The sequence below is a fragment of the Lontra canadensis genome, unplaced genomic scaffold (assembly GCF_010015895.1).
Source record: "Lontra canadensis isolate GAN:19392208 unplaced genomic scaffold, GSC_riverotter_1.0 scaffold126, whole genome shotgun sequence".
NCBI classification, from domain to species: Eukaryota; Metazoa; Chordata; class Mammalia; order Carnivora; family Mustelidae; genus Lontra; species Lontra canadensis.
This window is the reverse complement of record NW_022631120.1, coordinates 2,493,078-2,516,770: the sequence shown is the minus strand read 5'-3', so window position 1 is coordinate 2,516,770 and position 23,693 is coordinate 2,493,078. Positions and strand designations below refer to the sequence as shown.

The 23,693-nt window shown below is 38.2% G+C and overlaps 1 protein-coding gene across 2 annotated transcripts in view; it reads right to left on the bottom strand.

Annotated features, from left to right (window-relative positions):
• The window catches only part of AP3S1 (adaptor related protein complex 3 subunit sigma 1), a 73,953-nt gene that overhangs the window by 15,199 nt on the left and 35,061 nt on the right, over positions 1 to 23,693 (bottom strand). For both annotated transcript variants that reach the window (XM_032842287.1, XM_032842286.1), the window contains exon 4: positions 8,788 to 8,859. In XM_032842287.1, coding sequence (XP_032698178.1) covers positions 8,788 to 8,859 — 72 coding nt within the window. The remainder of the gene's footprint in view (positions 1 to 8,787; positions 8,860 to 23,693) is intronic.

The following is a 23,693-nucleotide window of genomic DNA, read 5'->3' as shown; positions in this document are numbered from 1 at the left end:
ATTTTACTATGGATAACAGTATAATGTTCTTTAATGGTTGTATGTCTGTCAGAGACATAAACAGACAGTCAGATATCACATATCCTCCTAAAATAACTACAAACTACTTGAGAATTGGGATAAGGGCATATTCGTCATATAACCCTGCAGAGCGTTAACCACTAAGTATTTTGTAAAATGTGTTTTGGAAGGAACACCTCCTTTACCTCTGCTTGCAGAAAGATACCATAAGACATGATTTTTTAAAAAGATTTATTTGGGGCGCCTGGGTGGCTCAGTGGGTTAAAGCCTCTGGCTTCCGCTCAGGTCATGATCCCAGGGTCCTGGGATCAAGCCCCGCATCGGGCTCTCTGCTCAGCAGAGCCTGCTTCCTCCTCTCTCTCTGCCTACCTCTCTGCCTACTTATGATCTCTGTCAAATAAATAAATAAAATCTTTAAAAAATAATAAAAATAATAAAACATAAAAAGATTTATTTATTTGTCTTAGGGATAGAGTGAGTGTGTGTGCGAGTGCATGCAGGAACAGGAGAGGGGGAGGAAGAGAAATCCCAAGCAGACTCTGTGCTGACTGCAGAGCCCCATGCAGGGTTTGATCCCACGACCCTGAGATCACTATCCCAGGTGAAACCAAGAGTGAGACGCTCAATTGACTGCACCACCCAGGCGCCCAAGATACCATTTTTTAATTATTAACAATAGCCACTTATGATGAAGTGATCAATTATTTAATTTTTTCAACACAGGTTCTTGCTGGCTGTTTTTCTGTGTGCGTGTTTTTTAGATTTATTTGAGAGAGAAAGTGAGTGAGCGAGAGTGAGAGGAGAGACAGAGGGAGATGGAGAGAATCTCAAGCAGATTCCCTGCTGAGCATGGCTCCCCAAGTGGGGCTCCGTTTCATGACCCTGAGATCACGACCTCAGCTGAAATCAAGAGTTGGACACTTAAGTGACTGAGCCATCCAGTTCCCCCAATGATCAACCATTTTAAATTATGTGAGAGAAGTTCAATTTATATACTTCTGTTGGTCATGTTGTTGTTACTAATTTGGTAATAACATTTTAATATATATATTTGCTAATAAAAATTTTAGGGACGCCTGGGTGGCTCAGTTGGTTGGACGACTGCCTTCGGCTCGGGTCATGATCCCGGAGTCCCGGGATCGAGTCCTGCATCAGGCTCCCAGCTCCATGGGGAGTCTGCTTCTCCCTCTGACCTTCTCCACGCTCATGCTCTCTCTCACTGCCTCTCTCTCAAATAAATAAATAAAATCTTTAAAAAAAATTTTTTTAAACAATTTACCTAAAGTAATCTATTAATACCTGTATTTATAATTCTAATTGCTGTAAAAAGATCTCTCTTCACATTTTGGTATTATACTCTTCAAGTCTAAGCTACAACTGATTATTTAAGAAACTATTATTTGGGGGCACCTGGGTGGCTCAGTGGGTTAAGCCTCTGCCTTCAGCTCACGTCATGATCTCAGGGTCCTAGGATCGAGCCCCGCATCAGTCTCTCTGCTCAGCAGGGAGCCTGCTTACCCCTCTCTCTCTGCCTACTTGTAATGTGTCTGTCTCTTTCTCTGTCAAATAAATAAATAAAATCTTTAAATTAAAAAAAAAGAAACTATTATTTTACATACTACTAAAAAGGAAAAATACTGCCAATCAAATTATGACAAGCTACAGAATGTAACATGATCCCAATCTCAAAAGTGTTATAATGTGAGAGAAAGCTGTAATCTTAAGAGTCTGTGAAATAGGGTATTTTCTCATCATTTTAAGCCCCACACAGGTTGCTAAATAAAATAAAAGCTATAATGAAGAAACTTAAGTTAAAAAAATGACTGTTTGGGGGGTTTACTGGTATCAGTGCTAATAACATTAAAGAAAAAAAAGCTTAGCTTCAGAAATCGATCCTCTCAAAAGATACAATTTCATTAAATCTAAAAATGTTTTTAAATTTTGCTATAATTATTCTCCAAAAGGATATCTGACATATCAAAGTGTCACACAAATCAAAACTTTGAGTTGATAATGTTATTCATCTTAAAGTGTTTGCTAAGAAAATAACCAGTTTTAGAGTCTTCTGGTTAATATTATCTTAAGACTGAGTCAGTTGAGCAGGTTCTGCTACTAAAGAGTACTATCCCCTCCAAATTACTGATTTCTTTCCTAGTACGTTATCAAAATCATGTCATTATAATATATCTATATATCAATACAATATATATATCATGAAAGAAAATCCAAAAGTATGACAATTTTGAAAATAATTCTGAAAGGAATCGGGAGTATATTTTGTTAGTTTATCAAAATTTTGATACAATTTTTAAGACAAAAATAGAAAGGGAAAGTATATAACATATTAATAATAATGAAGACATTTGTTAATTGCTGACCAATGAAAAGCAACAGGGATAAAGTAATTCAAAGCAATAAGTAAGAATAGATCTATTCTGGCACACAATGCATTTTATAAGAGCACTGAATATGAGTGTCTCAAAACCTGAAAATTCAAAATAGTCAAGTCTGATTAAAAATAAAAAAAAAAATAAAGCCCTTAAAAAAAAAAAAAAAAAAAAAAACTAGAAAGCTGGGGGCGCCTGGGTGGCTAAGTGGGTTAAGGCCTCTGCCTTTGTCTCAGGTCATGATCCCAGGGTTCTGGGATCGAGCCCCGCATTGGGCTCTCTGCTCGGCAGGGAGCCTGCTTTCCTTCTTCTCTCTCTCTGCGTGCCTCTCTACCTATGTGTGATCTCTATCAAATAAATTTTTAAAAGTCTTAAAAAAAATTTTAAAAACTAGAAAGCTGTTCTACTTTCTATTCTATAATCTGGGCTGAGTATCAAGAAATCCTTTTTTAAAGCTGCTTATTATAAAAGTCAGAGTTGCTCATTAAAAGATCTGATTTTTCCATTCCTGATTTATGTGTTACTGGTGACTTGTATTTTAATGCTACAAATTCTTTTCATATTAATTCCACAAGTGCTTTAACAGTCAATGTTCTTTCATCCTTACCCACTAATTTACATCTTTCTTTGTCTTCCCTTCTTTAACTCATCACTTCTTATATCTCACATTTCCTTCTGTGTAATGTACCTTCTTTTAGAATTTCCTTTAGTAAAGGCTTGCCGGTAGCAAATTCTCCCATTATTTTTCTCTGACAATTGTTGTAAGGTACTTTTTTTGACTTGAGAATTACAGTTGGACAGTTATTTTCTTTCAAAACTAGGTCTTCTAATTTCTGTGGTTGCTGTTGAGAAATCATTTCCCAATTTTATCACTGCTCTTGCGAAGGTAATGTTTCTTTTTATTTTTGCTTCCAGAAATAAAACTGGCATATCAAAAATGGTATTTTAAGAGCTCTTTCTCTGCTCTTCAAATGTACTATCATGAGTCTAAATGTAGATTTATTTTTATTTATTCTGCTTATTCTTTCATCTGTATATCAGTATCTTTAATTCTGGCAAATTCCCAGCCATTAGATACCCAGATATTATGAATATGCCTTGTTCTTTCTCTCTTCTTCTGAAACTAAGAATAAATGTTTATTAGGCCTTTCTTGCTATATCTTTCCTGACCTGTAAACCATCTTCCATATTTTCAATCTTGCTTGTCTTTTTTTTTTAATTTTTTAAAAGATTTTATTTATTTACTTGACAAACAGAGAGATCACAAGTAGGCAGAGAGGCAGGCAGAGGGGGTGGGGGGGAAGCAGGCTCTCCAATGAGCAGAGAATCTGATGCGGGTCTCAAATCCAGGACCCTCAGATCCAGGACCTGAGCCGAAGGCAGAGGCTTAACCCACTGAGCCACCCAGGCGCCCCTTGCTTGTCTTTTTATGCTCTATTATGGACAACAGGTTCTATCTTTCCTTCTATTCAGATATGTGTAACCTATATTTATATATATATTCATAAACTGGAATTTTCCATTTTGACATTTTTTTGTCTTTGAGAAATCCTACTGAGTTGTTTTTCAAATCATCTGTAATATTTTTGTTTAATACTTTATTCATTGCAAATTTTTATCAGAATTGACTTTCTAACAACTTGCTCAGTCAAGGGGGACAGGGGCTGGTGTGTCTGGGGCCAAGCTTATGGCTGGTGCTGACATGTCTGAGACACTAGCATGTCTGGAATTAAGCTTTCCAATGGCCCAGCTAGGAGTTTGGTTAAAGAAAGGAAGAACTGAGCAAATAAATAAATGCATCAGGAATAATGAGAACAAAAAGGGTGAGAATAATCAGAATAATCATTTACTGTCAGAGTAGCAAGTTGCAAATATGGAAAAGGAGAAGGCTAGAATACATTCTGTAGTGTTGCACTACATTCCAAGGTACTATGAAGAACTCAATGATTTTTGAAATATATACAAGATATAGAAAGAGATTGGGATGCGTGTGCGCGCACGCGCGCGCACACACACACCCCTACATCTATTTCCCAGCTTGGCTCAGAAAACCAGGAACACTATTACTCTGGTAGCAATGAGCAAATATGGTAATGAGATTGTCATTTCTAAACACCATTGTCCATGAGAAAGAACCAGGGTTCCTTAAAGAAATAGCTGACTCCGGGCACCTGGGTGGCTCAGTGGGTTAAAGCCCCTGCCTTCGGCTCAGGTCATGATCCCAGGGTTCTGGGATTGAGCCCTGCATCAGGCTCTCTGCTCAGCAGGGAGCTTGCTTCTTCCTCTCTCTCTGCCTGCTTCTCTGCCTACTTGTGATCTCTATCAAATTTAAAAAAAAAAAAAGAAAAGAAAAGAAATAGCTGACTCAGGGCTGGACAGAAAACATGTAAGATGCTCTGTCCATAGAAAAAGCCTAGGAAAAAATGACCAGCCTCATAACTCTGAGCACCTCCATACTATGGTTTCCATATACCATTTCCAACTAAAAGGAATCAGGGCTCCTAGAGGGAACAGCTGATAACATGCCTAGAGTAGGAAATGAAGACAGGGGTTCTGCAACATCTAGTTGTACCAGAACAGGAACAGCTATCAAGTCCATGGAGGTGAGGGAATGGCAGAAGGACTCAGAAGACAACGTGAAGGGGCTCTCCCTTGAATAAACACAGGACAATGTGAGCATCCAAAAGAGTAGTATCTTCAGTGGACTAAAATAAACCAAGTATGTTAAAATTCCTATGTCACAGGGAACTCACACAAAACAAAATCAAAAAGAATAATAATCATTTTTGGTGGGTATTAGGGAACTGATCTGTTAGGAAAACTGACAGTAAAGGGAAATAATCTAGAATTGATCCTGTCTTTCCTATGTAAACTGTACCTTTTAAATCCATCAGTTCTGTCTTAAAATAGATCGCTTCATTCACTTCATACTTAGGGTCCTGAATAATAGCAGATGTAACTGAAATTGGTACTTTTACTTTACCATGAGGTTGATCGAATTTTATTTATATATCCACCATCTTTTAAGTCAGAGATTTTACTGTTTATAATTTTATTAATGATTATGATCTCTTTCCTTGCTCTCTTAATCAAATAAATATGACTTTACTACTACTTACGAAACCTTGTTATGTGAGTGAGAAACCCTTCAGGTCAGATTTTCTCAGTGTATGTGCACCATCTTTAGTCTCCACATCCAAACCCATTTTACACAGGAAGACTGTGCCACTACTTCAGGGTGACTTTTGGATTAATCAAGTCCTAAAGCAGGCTGAGGGTTGTGGGCAAAATTCTGTAGCAGACCCTAAGGAAAAATGAGCTGAGCCAGTAATGATTCCTGACTGTTGTAAGATCCAGGGCTGCTTAAGAGTTGAAAATAATCCTACTTTCCTAGAAGGGCTTAAAATAAGACTAGAGTTGTTCTGGACAGAGCATGTAGGCATAGGAAAGGTCTATTTGACTGGTCTCTGACTCCTGCTATCCTGAAGCTTTTTGTCTCATTGCATTGAAAAAAATCAAAACAAGTACTTAGCCCACAAAGAAGAGATATGGTTAGTTTTCACAGGTTTTAAAACAGTAAGACACTATTGTGTGAAAGGAACAGACTATACGTATTACATACTATATGGTCCCATTTCTCTTGAAGACTTGTTTCTGCACCTACTTGTACAAAAAAATCTAGAAGTACACATACTCTAAAATGTTAACACTAGTGTTACTTAAACAATTAGACTGTGGTGGTTCTAACACCCCAGCACCCTAAGTAAGCAAACCAAAACATATGCCTGTAAAGGACTCAAGGGTAAGAAATCAAAACCTAAAGACAACCAATCATAGTCAATTCAGCTCTCCCAAATAATACAACTGCTTGAGTTATAACCAATCAGATAATCCCTTTCTTTGCTTCTGCCGCTTTTCTATAAAAGCCTCTCCCCAGCTCCCCAATTGGGACGTATTCCTAACTGTCCATGGTTTTGCGCTGCCCGATATGAATCAATTTTTGTTCAAATAAACTTAGAAATTTTTAATATGCCTCAGTTTTTCCACTAACATTAGGCAATCTCTACAATTGAGATTACTTTCATTTATTTTCCACTTATGTGCATTTTTTAATTTTTCTAAAATGAAGTTTTCTAAAATGAAGTTTTAAAAACACTGTGTCATGTATGAAAGCTGTAGATGAGTAGAGCTTAATTTCTCTACTGAGGAAATCTTTTATTCTCTAGGAAAAATGTGAAAACTTCACTCTTACTACAACATTTACCAGTGATTCCTCAATCTTCTTAAGAAATTGCTTAACTGCATAAGCTAATGATCTCTAACAATCATTTCATTTTTCTTAAAGATCTTATTTATTTGAGAGAGAGTAAGTACAAGCTGGGGAGGCAGAGGGGCATAGGGAGAGGCAGGCTCCCTGCAAGGGACTTGATCCCAGGACCCCGGGATCATGACCTGACCCAAAGGCAGATGCTTAACTGACTGAGCCACCCAGGAACCCTGAACAGTCGTTTTATTTTTTTATTTATTTTATCTTTAAGATTTTATTTATTTGAGAGAGAGTGAGAGAGACTGCGAGCAATCACAAGCAGGGGAAGAGGCAGAGGGAGAATGGGAAGGGAGAAGCAGGCTCTCCCCCACTGAGCAGGGAGCTGGACATGGGGCTCCATCCCAGGACCTAGAGATCACCACCTGGGCCGAAGACAGATGCTTAACTGACTGAGCCACCCAGATGCCCCTGAACAGTTGTTCTAAAAAGACCTTTTTGAATACTGCAAACCCTAATGCCTAAAAATAACAGAAGTCTTTAAAAGTGTGAAAAAGCATAAGACACGATAATGTGAGCAAAGCAGTAGAAAACTCAAAATAGATTCTTAAAAATATCAAATTTAAGTTCTCTGTCCAAAGTGAGTTAAGACACAAAATCAAATCATTTAGTAAATGAGAACTATGATCCAGAAGATTGGCTAATAATAAAGACATTGTTTTGATGGTTCACAAATAATAAAATGCATTCCTTCCTTGCGCTGCATCTTGACTGTGCCAGCAGTTACATCAACTCTATGCATTTGCCAAGACTTAGTTATAACCGTATGCTCAAAACTGCTGAATTCTAACGTGTGTAAATTATACTTATGTATATTTACGTATATAATTAACGTGTGTAAATTAAAAATCCCTCTGATTTTTAAAAATCACATTTTCTGCTAAAATTTTCAGCATATTATTTGACTATTTTATTCAATGGCTTAATCATTCCAAAACAATCCATTACATTACATAAACTTAATACAGAAAAAAATCTGTATATGTGGATGCTTTTCTTCCAAAATTCCTTATCACCAGTACCCAGTAATACTGGCTAGAAAGTTCAGTCACCCTTCCCTCCTCTCACCTCCAGCGTGCAGCAGACCACTACATCCTGTCAAGTCACTTTTTTCATCACTACTATAATGCTTTAGTTCACTTCTTTCTGGACTACTGCAAAAGACTCCTAATTGATATCCTTGTCTTTAATCTCCTACCTACCAATCCAATCTTCATAATGTAGGAAAAAAACGATCTGGCAAAAAACAAAAACAAACAAAAAAACACCCCACCGATGTTCAACAAAGCAACAATAAATGCCAATAAACACTTGATTTAAAATATTAAAGTGCTTCAGAATAAAGTCTAAAATTCATGGCGCTGGGTGCCTGGGTGACCTGGTCGGTTGAGGGTCCGACTCTTGTTTTCAGTTAAGGTCATGATCTCGGGGTCTTGAGATCGAGCCCTGCGTCAGGCTCCACACTCAGTGTGGAGTCTGCCTGTCCCTCTCCCTCCCCAAGACAGTGTGCATGTGCTCACTGCTCGCTCACACATGTGTTCTCTTTCCCCCTCTAAAATAAATAAATAAAATCTAAACAAAACAAAACAAAACAAAACCTGTCCCACTAAAGGCACTTTAAAACTAGGCCACCTGATCAATACCAATTCCCCCTCCAAAGCCTGTATTTTCTTTCACTGCCTCTAGAGCCATCCTCCATTTCTGACAGTGAAATACCTACAATCCTTACAAAATCCAACTTCAATGTAATTTCCTCCATTCACACTCTCCCAGGCAAAGGCGGGTAGGTCAGCTCTGTTCCCATGAACACTGAACACACTCCTCCTTATTAATGCCACTGTTTCATCCTCTAGATGTGGATCTTCTGGGCAGGGTCTGAATCTTCACCAGGCACAGTGCCTGGCTCATAGCAAAAAATAATTTATGACTTATACTAAATAAATAAAGGAATAAAAATAGCATTATTTGCTAAATCCATTTTTACCTTGAGAAATACAAATTACCATTTTTTTTCTCAGATAAAAAGTTTAGAAGATTTGACAATATAGAAAGTACCTTGTCTACATGGAAAATTAAATCCAGTTCACAGACATTTTCAAAACACTTGTCTAATGTTTCCACAAATACCTAAAGAAAAAGAAAAGAAAAAAAAAGGTTAAATGCTCTTGAGAACCGTATAAATTCATTCAAACCTATCATCTAGAAAGGAAACAATTCTTAATTGTGAACTAACACTTTTCTAATCTATTATCGTATTTCTGTTTTAATCAGATATTGTATTAAGTATAACAGGAGTAATTATTCTTCATGATAATTACATTTCGGTACATTAACATACAAAACAAAATAAACTTTGCTGAAAGTAACGAAGAACTAGAAATTTTTAGCACCATTACTTTAAAAAACACTGAAAAATACTTAAACAGGCTCCTTATCTTCATGTGAGGAGGAAAAAAATGTTATTGGAAATATTTATCAGTATAGATGCAAGCAGTCCAAGTATCTACCATATCTAATGCTTTTAATTAGCAACTGAGCATAAAAGATCACCCAAAATTATTTATGGAAAGAGCAAAGACTTTGGAATCAGCCTTACCTGGGTTCAAACTCTGGCTTCAATACCATGCAGGGCCTTATGTGGGAAAGGGTTAACTCAGCAGGCACAGGATGCTCAAAACCTATACCCTCCCCCCAGATGGCCTGTTCACAGATGAGCCCTGGGCTCGCTCCCGAGAACCAAACTCCTGGGAACTGAGCTCTGAACCCTTGCAAAGTTCTGTCTGATAAGAGTGTTTGGCATGCCTGAGTCCTTGCGCGGCACCAAATACCAGTCTGAGCAGAGAGTTTATGCTAACAGTGTGATTTAGGATGAACATCTCCTTTTCTCTGAGGTTCTAGAGTTGAAGTAAGCAAGCAAGGTCAGTCACAATGGTGACATATACATGCCTATATGAGTGACCACCAACAAAAATCCTGGGGACACAGGCTGGGGGAGTGTCCCTGATTGTGAGCACACTGTACACCTCACCACATGTCATTTCTGGGGGAATTAAACACATCTTGTGTGACTCCACTGGGCAGGGACACCTTGAAGCCTGCCTTCGGTTTTCTCCAGACAACCCCTCATGGGCTTTTGATTATCTTACCATTTACTATCACTGTAATAAACCCAAACTATGAGCACAACAACTTCTGAGCCCTGTGAATCCTAGTGGCTCAGTGAGACCGTCTTGAAGACCCCTGACATAAGCTTTCAAAACTTAATCTCTTAAATTCTACCTTGCATAGGTTGTCACTATCTCTTCTATGCCCATCATCCTTCTCAAAGTTAACTGTCACAGACAGAATGACCACACAATTTATCAGACAAACTGGGGCATGAAGAGTAAAAGGGAGCAGCTAAGATTGTGTAATTATTATAATAGTATGCAATGGTATCATAATTTCATAACAGCCTGGAACAAAAGATGCAAAGCAGGGCTTTTCCTAGCAAACTGAAGTGTACACTTACTCTATTCACAGGTAACCCTACAGGACCAAGAGTAAAATGGAAACAGCAGGCTTCTTGCTAAACTGGTCCTACCTCAGGACAATTTATACAGACCCCCCAGACCAAGGTTCCTTCCACCAGTGCAGAAGTGTAAGACAGGTGAAACAACATCAACACTATATAGCCATAATCAGTATTGTCTTAGACCAGGGGTTGGCAAGTTTCCTCTGCAAAGGGTCAGACAGTAAATATGTTAGCTTTGCGGGCAACAAAAAGCAGCTGTAGATAATAAACAAGGCACATAGCTCTGCTCCAATAAAACTTAACAAAAAGGTGTAGCAGGCTGGATTTGACCTGCTGTCATCTGCTGCTCGCTGGCTTAGAGCAAAGTCACTAGGAGAAATAAAAGGTCTGTAAGTAACCAAAAATATACAGTTTTACTCAGTGATTTCATTCATGAGAAGGCAATTCTTCAGATGACCAACTGTGGAGCACATACAAGTCAGCCTCAAGGGAGTTTCTAGTTTAGTTCAATTCTGAGGTAGGTGGAAAGTAAATAACAGCCACTCAAACTCCCAACTTCATCTACTTCTCCTCAAGGCCTTGATGACGTGCACACTGGAATGATTCCACTCAGTCTACTTGAAACTAATTCAGATCATTTCCTTCTTGTTAAAACAGACTCTTGTTATAAGCACTGAATGGGATAATGCTGTTTGAGCACAGAGTTGAACAAGCTTAACAAATATTAACTTCTGAGGGAAAGAATGTGAGAAGAAAAAACCTTTCACACTGAAAACGAACAAAATACTTGTTTAAGCTGGACATGGTCTGATTTCCAATTTGTAACACCAAACAGATATTCTTTTCTTTTTTTTAAAGATTTACTTATTTACCTTAGAGAGAGAGCAAGCGAGTTGGGAGAGGGGCAGAGGAAGAGAGTCCTCAAGCAGACTCCCCACTGAGCAGGGAGCTGGAGGACACAGGGCTCGATCCCAGGATCCTAAAACCCTGAGATCATGAGCTGAGCCGAAACCATGAGTCAGACACCCACCCAACTGAGCCACCCAGGTGCTCCTACCAACAGATTTTCAAAGTAATTAAAAAACTTCATACTCCAGGGATGCCTGGGTGGCTCAGTCGGTTAAGCCGCTGCCTTCGGCTCAGGTCGAGATCCCAGGGTCCTGGGATCGAGTCCTGCATCAGGCTCCTTGCTCAGCAGGGAGCCTGCTTCTCTCTTAGCCTCTGCCTGCCACTCTGCCAGCTTGTGCACACGCACTCGCTCGCGCGTTCTCTCCCTAACAAATAAATTAATTAATTAAAAAAAAAGACTTCACACTCCAAACAGCAGTATATGAGAATTCCAAAAATTATGCATCTTTGTTAGTTAGCACTTTATGTTGTCAATCTTTTCATTTTAACCATTCTTATGTGTGTGTGGTATGTCATTATAATATCAATTTGATTGTCCCTGATGGCTAATAAGACTGAGCACTGTTTCAAGTTTATCAGCCATTTGGATAGCTTTCTTCAGGATGTCCATTCAAGACTTCTGCTCATTTTTGGACCAGTCTGTCCCTTCCTTCTTGTATCTAGAACTTCTTCACATACTCTAGACACAACCCTGTCATCTACATGTATTACACATATCTCCGCCTGTTTTGTGGCTTACCTTTTTATTCTCCTAGCAATATTCATGGAAGTTTTAATTTTCAGTATTTTCCAATTAACACTACTTTTCTTCAAGGTTAATCTTTTTTTAAATGTCCAATTTAAGAAATCTTTGCCTACAGCAATGCTAGGAAGATATTCTCCCAGAAAAAAACAAAAGCTTTGTTTTATTTCTCATGTTTGAACTGAATCTAGTGGAAATATGGTATGAGTTGGTCTTCTTTAATTTAAAATCATGATTAGGGGTGCTTGGCTGGCTCAGTTGGTATGGCATGTGACTCTTAATCTCAGGGTCATGAGTTCAAGCCCCACGTGGGCATGGAGCCTACTTAAAATAAATAAATAAATAAATAATAAAGTCATCATTAGACTTATTCATCAGAATAAAGTTTCTAGTATGCCTTTACTTTTCCACGGTTACTTCTTCCAAACCCACTGGTTTGATTATCCATGTATGATAGTTACACATTCTTTTTAACTGTCAGAAGATGACTATCTTGGTGAAAATGCTGTCTAAATAATTTCCTGTCACTTATGAATAGTTATAAAAGATCAGTGGAATCCAGTGAATCAATGTGCACATGATGCTGGGCGAAGTGAAAAGAAATTCCCTCCGTAGCTTTAAGCATACCACTGGTGAACCATGGAGTGGCAAAAAAATATATGGGCTGCCAAAGAGAAAGTATGGTCTAGTAGTGAGGAAACCAGAAAGACCTAGCTTCGAATTCCTACTCTGCTGCTACCTAGCTACATGAGCTTGAGCATCATTAACTCCTCCAGATCTCAGAACTATAAAATAGTGATAAAAATACCTACCTTTTGGATTATCTTACAGATTTAGTTAAATAATTTAGGGGCGCCTGAGTGGCATCAGTTAAGCATCTGCCTTCAGCTCAGGTCATGATCTCAGGGTCCTGGGATAGGGTCCAGGGATAAAGTCCTGGGATTGAACCCCAAGTTGAGTTGGGCTCCCTGTTCAGCAGGGAGTCTGCTTGTCTCTCTGCGTCTCCCCACCCCCAGCTCGTTTGTGTGTGCACCTGCATGCTTCTCTCTCTCAAAAAAAAAAAAAAAAAATTTTAGTTAAAGTGCCCAAAACACATCTAATAAAAGGGAACCAGTACTGTTCATCTGGCTGTTCAAAAACATGCAAGTATTGGGCACCTGAGTGGCTCAGTTGGTTAAGCATCTGCCTTTGGTTCAGGTCATGATCCCAGGGTCCTGGGATTAAGCCCTGTGTTGGGCTCCCTGCTCAGTGGGAAGTCTGCTTCTCCCTCTTCCACTCCCCCTGCTTGTGTTCCCTCTCTCTGTGTCTCCCTCTGTCAAATAAATAAATAAAATCTTTTTTTTTTTAATGCAAGGATTACAAAATTAAAATAGAAATAGAAAATTCTAATTCTTCTGATAAACACTGATAGAAAAGCAAGGTAACTACCTGCCGAAGCTGCTGGGCCCTCATGATGTGCTCATTAATACAGAAAGGGGGGCACCTGGTGGCTCAGTTGGTTAAGTGTCCAACTCCTGGTTTCAGCTCAGAGCATGATCTCATGGGTCTTGGGATGAAGCCGTGTAGGGCTTCATGCTCAGTGGGTAGTTTGATTCAAAGACTCTCTCCCTCTGCCCCTCATCTACTAACACACATGTGCATACTCTCTCTCTAAAATAAAGAAATCTTCAAATAGAAATTAAATTCTAAAATGAATATATCAATCTAAATCTACATATAGCGGCACCTGGGTGGCTCAGTTGGTTAAAGCCTCTGCCTTTGGCTCAGGTCATGATCTCAGGGTCCTGGGATCGAGCCCCGCATCGGGCTCTCTGCTCAGCGGGGAGCCTGCTTCCCGCTTTCTCTCTGCTTCCCTCTCTGCCTACTTGTGATCTCTGTCTGTCAAATAAATAAATAAAATCTTAAAAAAAATAAATATACATATATATCTTCATATATATATATACATATATATATGTATATATATATATGAATTCAAATGTTGCCTATATTTAAACCAGAACAATATCACCTTTGGAAAACGTAAATACTTAAAAAGGGGGGGGGGGGCTGCAGCAAAATGTCATAACTACATGTTCTTAATTAAGGAAAAGAATTCTTAAGATTTTTTTTTTTTAAAGGAATTCTTAAGATTTAAAACATTCAAATGCTAAGTTTGGTCTAAAAAAATCAAAAACCCTCTGCAAAAAAAGTTCCCCCTGGGGGCCTGGCTGGCTCAGTGACAGAGCAACTCCTGATCTCAGGGTTGTTAGTTCAAGCCCCATGTTTGGTGTAGAGTTTCCTTAAAAAATAGAAAATAAATCTTTTAAAAAAAAGTTCCTACTAGTTTTCTTTCGATTTAACAAAAATTCTTAATGTAATTAGAAATTCAGAGCCTTGTAGATAGATAAACATACTGATATGCATATGGACAAGGCCAAGACAAAACTAGTCATCTACAAACTAAAGTAAAGAAATTAAGAAAACCAAATGAAAGGACCTATGGGGTTCTAGCAAGAACAAAAGGTAATAATAAAGTTGCTGTTACATTATATTTCACAAAAAGAAAGATAAAAAGAGCAAAGCACTAAAGGTGAGTGACATGGTAAATAGCACTCTCTTATGTTTTAGTTTAAAAATGATAGAAAGTTCAGGGGCACCTGGGTAGCTCAGTTGTTAGGTGTCTGACTCTTGATTTCACTCAAGGAATGATCTCAGGGTCCTGAGATCCAACCCCACGTTGGGCTCCGAGCTCAGCGGGGAATCTGCTTGAGATTCTCTCCCTCTGCCCCTCCTCCCTACTCATGAGCACATACACAATCTCTCTGAAATAAATAAATCTTTGAAAATTTAGAGTCAATTTCAATATAACAGTTATCTACTAAGGAGCAACTGATTAACCTCTGGCCTCCAGAAATTCAAGGGTTAATAGGAAAAATAAATTTACTAAGAAAATCATATTTTAAGTTTTCCTTTATTTCAATAATTAACTAGTTTTCCAAAAAGAAATAAAAAAGAGCTATCTTCCCCCCCCAAAAAAAGCCACATCGCATATAAACAATCTCCCTTCCCAGTGCCTTTCTAACAACAAAACTTTCTTCTGTTGCCTTTACCTTTAATTACAGATCTGTGCATCTGGACCACAAAGGTAACAGGAATCTGTCATGAGGAAGCTTAGTATTTAACAGTGTTTAATACTTAAGGGCACAGGCTTTATTAAGCATGTCTCTATTAAAATTCCAGCTTAGCCTCTATGAAATCTAGGGCATGCTGTTTCACTCTAAGCCTCAGTTTCTTCATTCGGGCATAATAATAATGGTATCTTTGGTATAGAGTTGTTTACTGATTAAATTAATATACATAAAGGCCTTAAAACAATGTCTCCCTCCTAATATGCTGGCTTGCATTATAATATGTAACTATGGAGAAATAAAAATATGCACTAGGTAAAAGAGATGCCACAAAATATCCTTAAACAGTATCATTTATATGGCAGACCCACCCCCCTTTAGAGTTTCTAGGTAAAAATATAATTTTTTTCTGGGTTTGGGGATTTCTATTAAATTTTAAGAGGAAATCTGTAACATTAAATGAAATACATAGAAGTTAAATTGATTTTTTGAAAGGTTTTATTTATTTATTTACTTGTTAGAGAGAAAGAGAGCACAAGCAGAGGGAGCTGTAGGCAGAAAGAAAAGCAGGCTCCCCACCAAGCAAGGAGCCTGATATGGGACTTGATCCCAGGACTCTGGGATCATGACCTGAGCCAAAGGCAGATGCTTAACTGAGCCACCTAGGCATCCCTTCAATTGGCATATTTTAAGACAGAAAAAATTATAAGCCCAAAAATAGAAGGCATAAATTTAAAAGTGCAAGTAATACACCAAGAGATCTTAAAAAAAAATTGCTTTTAGTCAGCAGCAAGATGTCCTAGAGAGATGCTGGTTTAGCTCATGCCAAGACTCAAAAAATACCACTAAAAATGTACTAGAAGAGCTAGGGAAGGCAGACTAAACTTAAAATCAGATCAGCTACCTTTGAAGATCAGAGTATCACTGGGTTCCAGACCGAATTTCCACAAAACCTGACCTGGAAACTAATAACTCAATAACAGTCTTGGGAAAAACAAAGACATTTACCATGGATTTACCAAGTAACAGGTACATTACACACATTAAACTTTCAACTTCAGCATGAAGAAACTAAGAGTTGATGAGAGGACAATCTGTCTTATATTACATGTCAAAATGATTCAGAAAGAGTTCACATCAATAATTATTTTTATGTGATTTATTTCTACTTTTTTTTTTAAAGGTTAATGATGGCCCGGGCGCCTGGGTGGCTCAGTGGGTTAAGCTTCTGCCTTCAGCTCAGGTCATGATCTCAGGGTCCTGGGATTGAGCCCCGCATCGGGCTCTCTGCTCATCAGAGAGCCTGCTTCCCCCTGCCCTCTGCCTGCCTCTCTGCCTACTTGTAATCTCTGTCTGTCAAATAAATAAATAAAATCTTAAAATAAATAAATAGTTAATGATGATAATACCAGATCTATTGAGTATATATTATTACAGCATTGCTATTGTTCTAAGAGCTTTAAATATATTATTTTATTTATTTATTTTTTTAAATATTTTTATTTATTTATTTGACAGAGATCACAAGGAGCAGAGAAGCAGACAGAGAGTGAGGAGGAAGCAGGCTCCCTGCCGAGCAGAAAGCCCGATGCGGGGCTCGGTCCCAGGATCCTGGGATCATGACCCGAGCCGAAGGCAGAGGCTTTAACCCACTGAGCCACCCAGGCACCCCATTAAATATATTATCTTATTTAATCCCTCATGATAATCTCATAAGACAGGTACTTTTATTATCAACCACTTGCAGAAGGGTGATAAAAGGCAAAAAGTCAACTAACTACTAAAACAGTGAGGTAGGAGAAAGTCTCTCTGCAGAACCCAAATTCTTATTCACTAGGCATACTGCCTCCAACAAAAGAAAATAGTACTTGATTTTTAATGTAGTAAGAAGTGGGTATTTAGAAACTTGGGAAAATACAGAATAATATAAAGCAAAAATTTTAACTTTCCATACTTCCACCACCCACATGAAAACCGTAATTGTGCAAAGCAGAAACTACTTGTACTATAGGAAATTTAATTACTTTGGAGACAATCCACTAAATGGACTTAGTATTTTTTATATGTTGGATTTAGAAGTCTAAGGAAGAACCAGGATTTTGAATGTACAAGGCTGCTACATCAAATATTAATTTTGAAAATGAAAGTAGCCTCCAAATTATTTTTGTGCACAAAAGCTACATGTGAGATTTTTAAAAACTTGTATTGACACAAATTGTTTAAAATTATATTTCAAATATCTTCTTCAATGTATATGGTACAATTAATATTTTGAGCACTGACTTAAAACAAAAGAAAATAAGTGCAAAATGTACAAAGATTTTCCTTACATAATTTCAGCCAATCAATACAGAGGGTGTAATGGAAAAATCACCATTTGGCAAACACCACAATAGTAATTCCTTCAGGCAAGAATCATCGAGAGATGCTAAAATTAATGACCAAAGCTAGGACTAGAAAAAAACACACTTACATGGCCTCAAAATTATTCCCCATGAGATACTTTAAAGTAAAAACAGACCATGGAAGTTTAGAGTACAGAAACCTGGCAGGCACCGTTTTACACAAGGGATCAGAATAAATATCACAAGTAACAAGACAAAATGAGATCCCTGATATGATGCCCTGTGAAGGACATAAAAGCACTTCTGTGGTACACCCAAACAGAGGAAAGTTCTACAAAATAACCTGCCAGTACTCTCCAAAGGATCACGGTTTGAAGGACATGGAAAGCATGAAAGACAAAGATGAACTATTACAGAGTAAAGGAAGACTCAGGAGACATGAAAACTAAACGCAATATGTAATCAGAATTAAACCCTAAACAAGAAAAATGACATCAATGGACCACTGCCAAATTTTGAATAAGATCTGCAGATTAGATAATAATATTCTATCAATGTTGATTTCCTGATTTTAAGCACGTGTACTGTGGTTACAGAAGTTAAATTTAGGGAATGTGGGAGAAGGTATGAAATGCAAGAATCCTTTGTATTGTATTTGCTGCTCTATTTTAAGTCTGAAATAATTTCCATATAAGTTTTAAACAATTTTAAGGAAAAAGAAAATCTGAAAAACCAAGCTCAAAGGGCCCCTCTTCTCCTCTATGCCCAATTCCTCCCTAAAAACTTATCATTCCATTATGGGAAATAAGGAATTCACCTTAAATCAAAGAAAAACACCAACATAAGTTGAGTTTTTCCTCTCAAATCTGCTTTAGAAGGCGAAAACAATAGGGGCACCTGGGTGGCTCATGTGCATCTGTTCCTTGGTTTCAGCTCAGGTCATGATCTCAGGGTTGTGGGATGGGGATCCACATTGGGCTCCACACTCAGCATGGAGTCTGCTTAAGATTTTCTCTCTCCCTCTGCCCATTCCCTCCAACTCTCACAAGCACATGCACTGCATGCTCTAAAAATAAATAAATAAAATCTTAAAAAAAAAAGGGAGAAAAATAAATTTTAAGTTACTTCCCCCTCCAAAATTCTGACTTTAAGTACCTAAGTTCCAAAATACTTCCTTCATTTCACCTCTCTGAATTAAATACTATGTCTACTATATTCTAGGCCCTATGCTAACTATATACATTAGCTCTAATTCTTAAGACAATGTTGATAGGGTAGCTATGTGTATCGGCACCTACAGACAAGAGAACTGGGAATGGATATGAGTAAGTAATGTGCTCAAAGTAACTATTAGATGACAGAGCCAGTATTCAAACCCATGTCATCTGACTTCAAACACCAACTTGGCTCTGTGATACCTCCCAAGAGGGCAGCTGAGATGTGAACAAACGTGTAAATTAGAATAGTATCATCAAATTCAATACCAGGATTTATCAAGAAGTAGCAATGTAATCAAGAGAAAAGTGAATACTACATTTGCAGTTACTGGAAAAAAGACTTCTCAATGAAAATAAAACAGGAAAAGAGTTTCAGGAATGATGAATCACTCTTAAGTGTCTGACTCAAATTGTTTGTAGAAATATTTTTTGGTTTCCCACATATATATAAGAAGTGAATCTTTTTTTAAAAAAAGTGAATCTTACTAAAAAAAGAAAGTTTTAATACTCTGGTAACAGTATGGTATAGCAGGTGAAATCTTCCTAAAGTGATCCTGAGCATTCAGTCTGGAGTGCCTGGAAATTAAGCCAACTGGGCCAGGGCACCTTCTTTCTCCAGCAAGAGGAACTGCACCAGAACTCACCCTCCCCTGAGACTAGGGGTTTATTCCCCATGGTTCCCAAGTGCCAGTCTGCTGGTCTTCCCAGATAATTCGTAAAAATAACATCAATGAGGGATGCCTGGGTGGCTCAGTTGGTTAAGCGGCTGCCTTCGGCTCAGGTCATGATCCCAGCGTCCTGGGATCAAGTCCCACATCTGACTCCTTGCTCAGCAGGGAGCCTGCTTCTACCTCTGCCTCTGCCTGCCACTCTGTCTGCCTGTGCTCAATCTCTCCGACAAATAAATAAATAAAATCTTAAAAAAAAAATCAGTAAGGGTGCCTGGGTGGCCCAGTGGATTAAGCCTCCTGGGATCGAGTCACTCATTGGGATCTCTGCTTGGAGGGTAATCTGCTTCCTCCTCTCTCTCTCTCTCTGCCTGCCTCTCTGCCTACTTCTGATCTCTCTCTGTCAAATAAATAAAATCTTAAAAAAAAAATAACATCAATGATACCAGAAGCTGGTTCTTTGAAAGAATTAATAAGATCGATAAACCACTGGCCAAACTAATCCAAAAGAAAAGAGAGAGGACCCAAATTAATAAAATTATGAGTGAAAGGGGAGCGATCACGACCAACACCAAGGAAATAGAAACAATCATCAGAAATTATGATCAACAGATATATGCCAATAAGTTAAGCAACCTGGATGAAATGGATACATTCCTGGAAACCTATATACTTTCAAGACTGAAACAGGAAGAAATCGACAACCTGAATAGACCAATATCTAGTAACGAGATTGAAGCAGTGATCAAAAGCCCCCCCCCAAAAAAAAACAAGAGCCCTGATGGATTCCCTGGGGAATTCTACCAAACATTCAAAGAAGAAATAATACCTATTCTCCTGAAGCTGTTTCAAAAAATAGAAACAGAAGGAAAACTTCCAGACTCTATGAATCCAGCACTAACCCTAATCCCCAAAACAGGCAAAGACCACATTAAAAAGAATTTCAGACCAGTATCCCTGATGAATATGGATGTCAAGATTCTCAACAAGATCCAACGGTACATTAAAAGTATTATCCAGAGCACCTGGGTGGCTCAGTGGGTTAAATCCTCTGCCTCTGGCTCAGGTCATGATCCCAGGGACCTGGGATCGAGTCCCGCATCAGGCTCTCTGCTCAGCAGGGAGGCTGCTTCCCTTCCTCATTCTAGGACTGCCTCTCTGCCTACTTGTGATCACTGTCTGTCAAATAAATAAATAAAATCTTTAAAAAAAAAAAGTATTATCCACCATGACCAGGTGAGATTTATCCTTGGGATGCAAGGGTGGTTCAACATACACAAATCAATCAACTTGACAGAACAAATCAATAAGAGAAGAGAGAAGAACCACACAATCCTCTCAATTGATGCAAAAAAAGCATTTGACAAAATACAGCATTCATTCCTGATTAAAACTCTTCAAAGTATAGGGATAGAGGGAACATTCCTCAACTTCATAAAATCTATGAAAAACCCAGAGCAAATATCTTTCTCAATGGGGAAAACTGACAGCCTTCCCTTTGAGATCAGGAACACAACAAGGATGTCCACTCTCACCACTGTTGTTCAACATAGTACTAGAAGTCCAAGCAACAACACTCAGACAACAAAAAGAAATAAAAGATATTCAAACTGGCAAAGAAGAAGTCAAACTCTCTCCCTTTGCAGAGGACATGATACCTTATATGGAAAACCCAAAAGACTCCACCCCCATACTACTAGAACTCATACAGCAATTCAGTAATGTGGCAGGATACAAAGTCAATGCACCGAAATCAGTTGCTTTCTTATACACTAACAATGAAAATATAGAAAGGGAAATTAGAGAATCAATTCCATTTACTATAGTACCAAGAACCATAATATACCTTGGAATAAACCTAATGAAAGAGATAAAGGATCTGTACTTAAGGAACTACAGAACATTCATGAAAGAAATTGAAAAAGACACAAAAAGATGGAAAAGCATTCCATGCTCATGGATCAGAAAAATAAACATTGTTAAAATGTCTATACTGCCCAGAGCAATCTATACTTTCAATGCTATCCTGACAAAAATTCCCCTGGCATTTCTCAAAGAGCTGGAACAAACAATCCTAAAATTTGTATGGAACCAGAAAAGACTCCAAATTGCTGAGGAAATGTTGAAAAAGCTGGGGGCATCACGTTGCCTGATTTCAAGCTTTACTACAAAGCTGTGATCACCAAGACAGCATGGTACTGGCACAAAAAAGACACATAGACCGGTAAAACAGAGTAGAGAGCCCAGATACGGACCTGCAACTCTATGGTCAAATAATCTTCGACAAAGCAGGAAAAAATATCCAGTGGAAAAAAGACAGTCTCTTCAATAAATGGTCCTGGAAAAATTGGACAGCAATGTGACAGCGAAACTCGACCATTCTCTTACACCATACACAAAGATAAACTCGAAACGGATAAAAGACCTCAACATGTGGCAGGAATCCATCAGAATCCTAGAGGAGAACATAGGCAGTAACCTCTTCAACATCAGCAACAGCAACTTCAATACGTGTCTCCGAAGGCAAAGGAAACAAAAGCGAAAATGAACTTTTGGGACTTAAGATAAAAAGCTTCTGTACAGCATAGGAAACAGTCAACAAAACAGAGGCAACCCTTTGTTTGGGAGGGAATGGGAGAAGATATTTGCAAATGACACTACAGACAAAGGGCTGATATCCAAGACCTATAAAGAACTCCTCAAACTCAACACCCAAAAAACCCAGATAATCACAACAAAAAATGGGCAGAAGACATGAACAGACACTTCTTCAAAGAAGACATAAAAATGGCCAACAGGCACAAGAAAAAATGTTCATCATCATCAACCATTAGAGAAATTCAAAACCACATACACCAGTTAGAATGGCCAAAATTAACAAGAAAAGAAAGAACAAGTGTTGGAGAGGATATGGAGAAAAGGGAACCCTCTTACACTGTTGGTGGGAACGCAAGTTGGTGCAGCCACTTTGGAAACAGTGGAGATTCCTTAAGAAATTAAAAATAGAGCCGCCTTATGACCCTGCAACTGCACTACTGGGTATTTACCCCAAAGATACAGATGTAGTCAAAAGAAGGGCCATATGTACCCCAATGTTCATAGCAGCAATGGCCACAGTTGCCAAACTGTGGAAGGAGCCAAGGTGCCCTTCAATGGATAAATGGATAAAGATGTGGTCCATATATACAATGGAATATTATGCCTCCATCAAAAAGGATGACTACCCAACTTTTGTATCTACATGGAAGGAATGAAGGAGATTATGCTGAGTGAAATAAGCTAAGCAGAGGAAGTCAATTATCATATGGTTTTACTTACTTGTGGAGCATAAGGAATAACATAGAGGACACTGGGAGATGGGAAGGAAAAGTGAGTTGGGGGAAATTGGAGGGGGAGACAAACCATGAGAGACTGTGGACTCTGAGAAACAAACTGAGGGTTTTAGAAGGGAGGGGGTGGGGGTTGGGTGAGCCTGGTGGTGGGTACTAAGGAGGGCACGTATTGCATAGAGCACTGGGTGTGGTGCACAATGAATCTTGGAACACTGAAAAAATAAAATAAAATTATAAATAAATAAATAAATAAATAAAACCTATATAGCCCAAAGTTTAAGCCGTGTACTACTTAACAAGGCACTTTCAAGCCTACCCTTATAACAAAAGAAAACAATGACATATGGTGGAAGGCAGTGAGGCCTTCACCAGCACACCATTCTCTGTCCAGTAGCACCCACCCAGCATCATTTCCTATGCAATAAATGGAATCACAGGATCTTTTGTGAGTTAAGAATTCTTGGCTTACAAGGTCCTCCAATTAGGTCAGTTTCTTAGCAGATAACTCTATCACCATATAAAATTCATCCCAAGCTATTACAAAACATAGAGGATAAAAAGATTAACAAATTCTCATAAAAATGAAAAAGATAAAAGGACTTCTTTATCCTATTCAATTTGCATACTAATGAAATAATACTTTATATGCCTTCCTTATAAATATATGCTTTAGTGATAATGTTAGCTAAAAACCACTGACTGACAACTACATGTCAGTCATTTAGCCATGAGCTCTATGTACAGTATTGTTTTTAATGCTTGCACCTACTCTATGAACTGGTATTATTACCGTCACTCCCATTTTGCAAGTGAGGAAAATGAGAGACAAAGACAAGTTATTTTACATAACTTGCCCAAAGTTACACAGCCAGTACAGAGCAGAGGCTGAATGGCTTTAACCACGACTAGCTTCTTGATTCACTGATCTTTCTAACAACCCCATGAGGTTTTATAGGCAGCATATTAAAATAGGCATACTTTATTCAGGTGGGAAAAAAAGGTCTATTGAGATTAAATAAGATGCTCAATATCATACTAAATTGGCATTCACCACCATTAAGTAAAATAATTTCATAAAAACCAGTGTAAGGCTCAGGACTGTGGTAACAACAGATGCTATACAT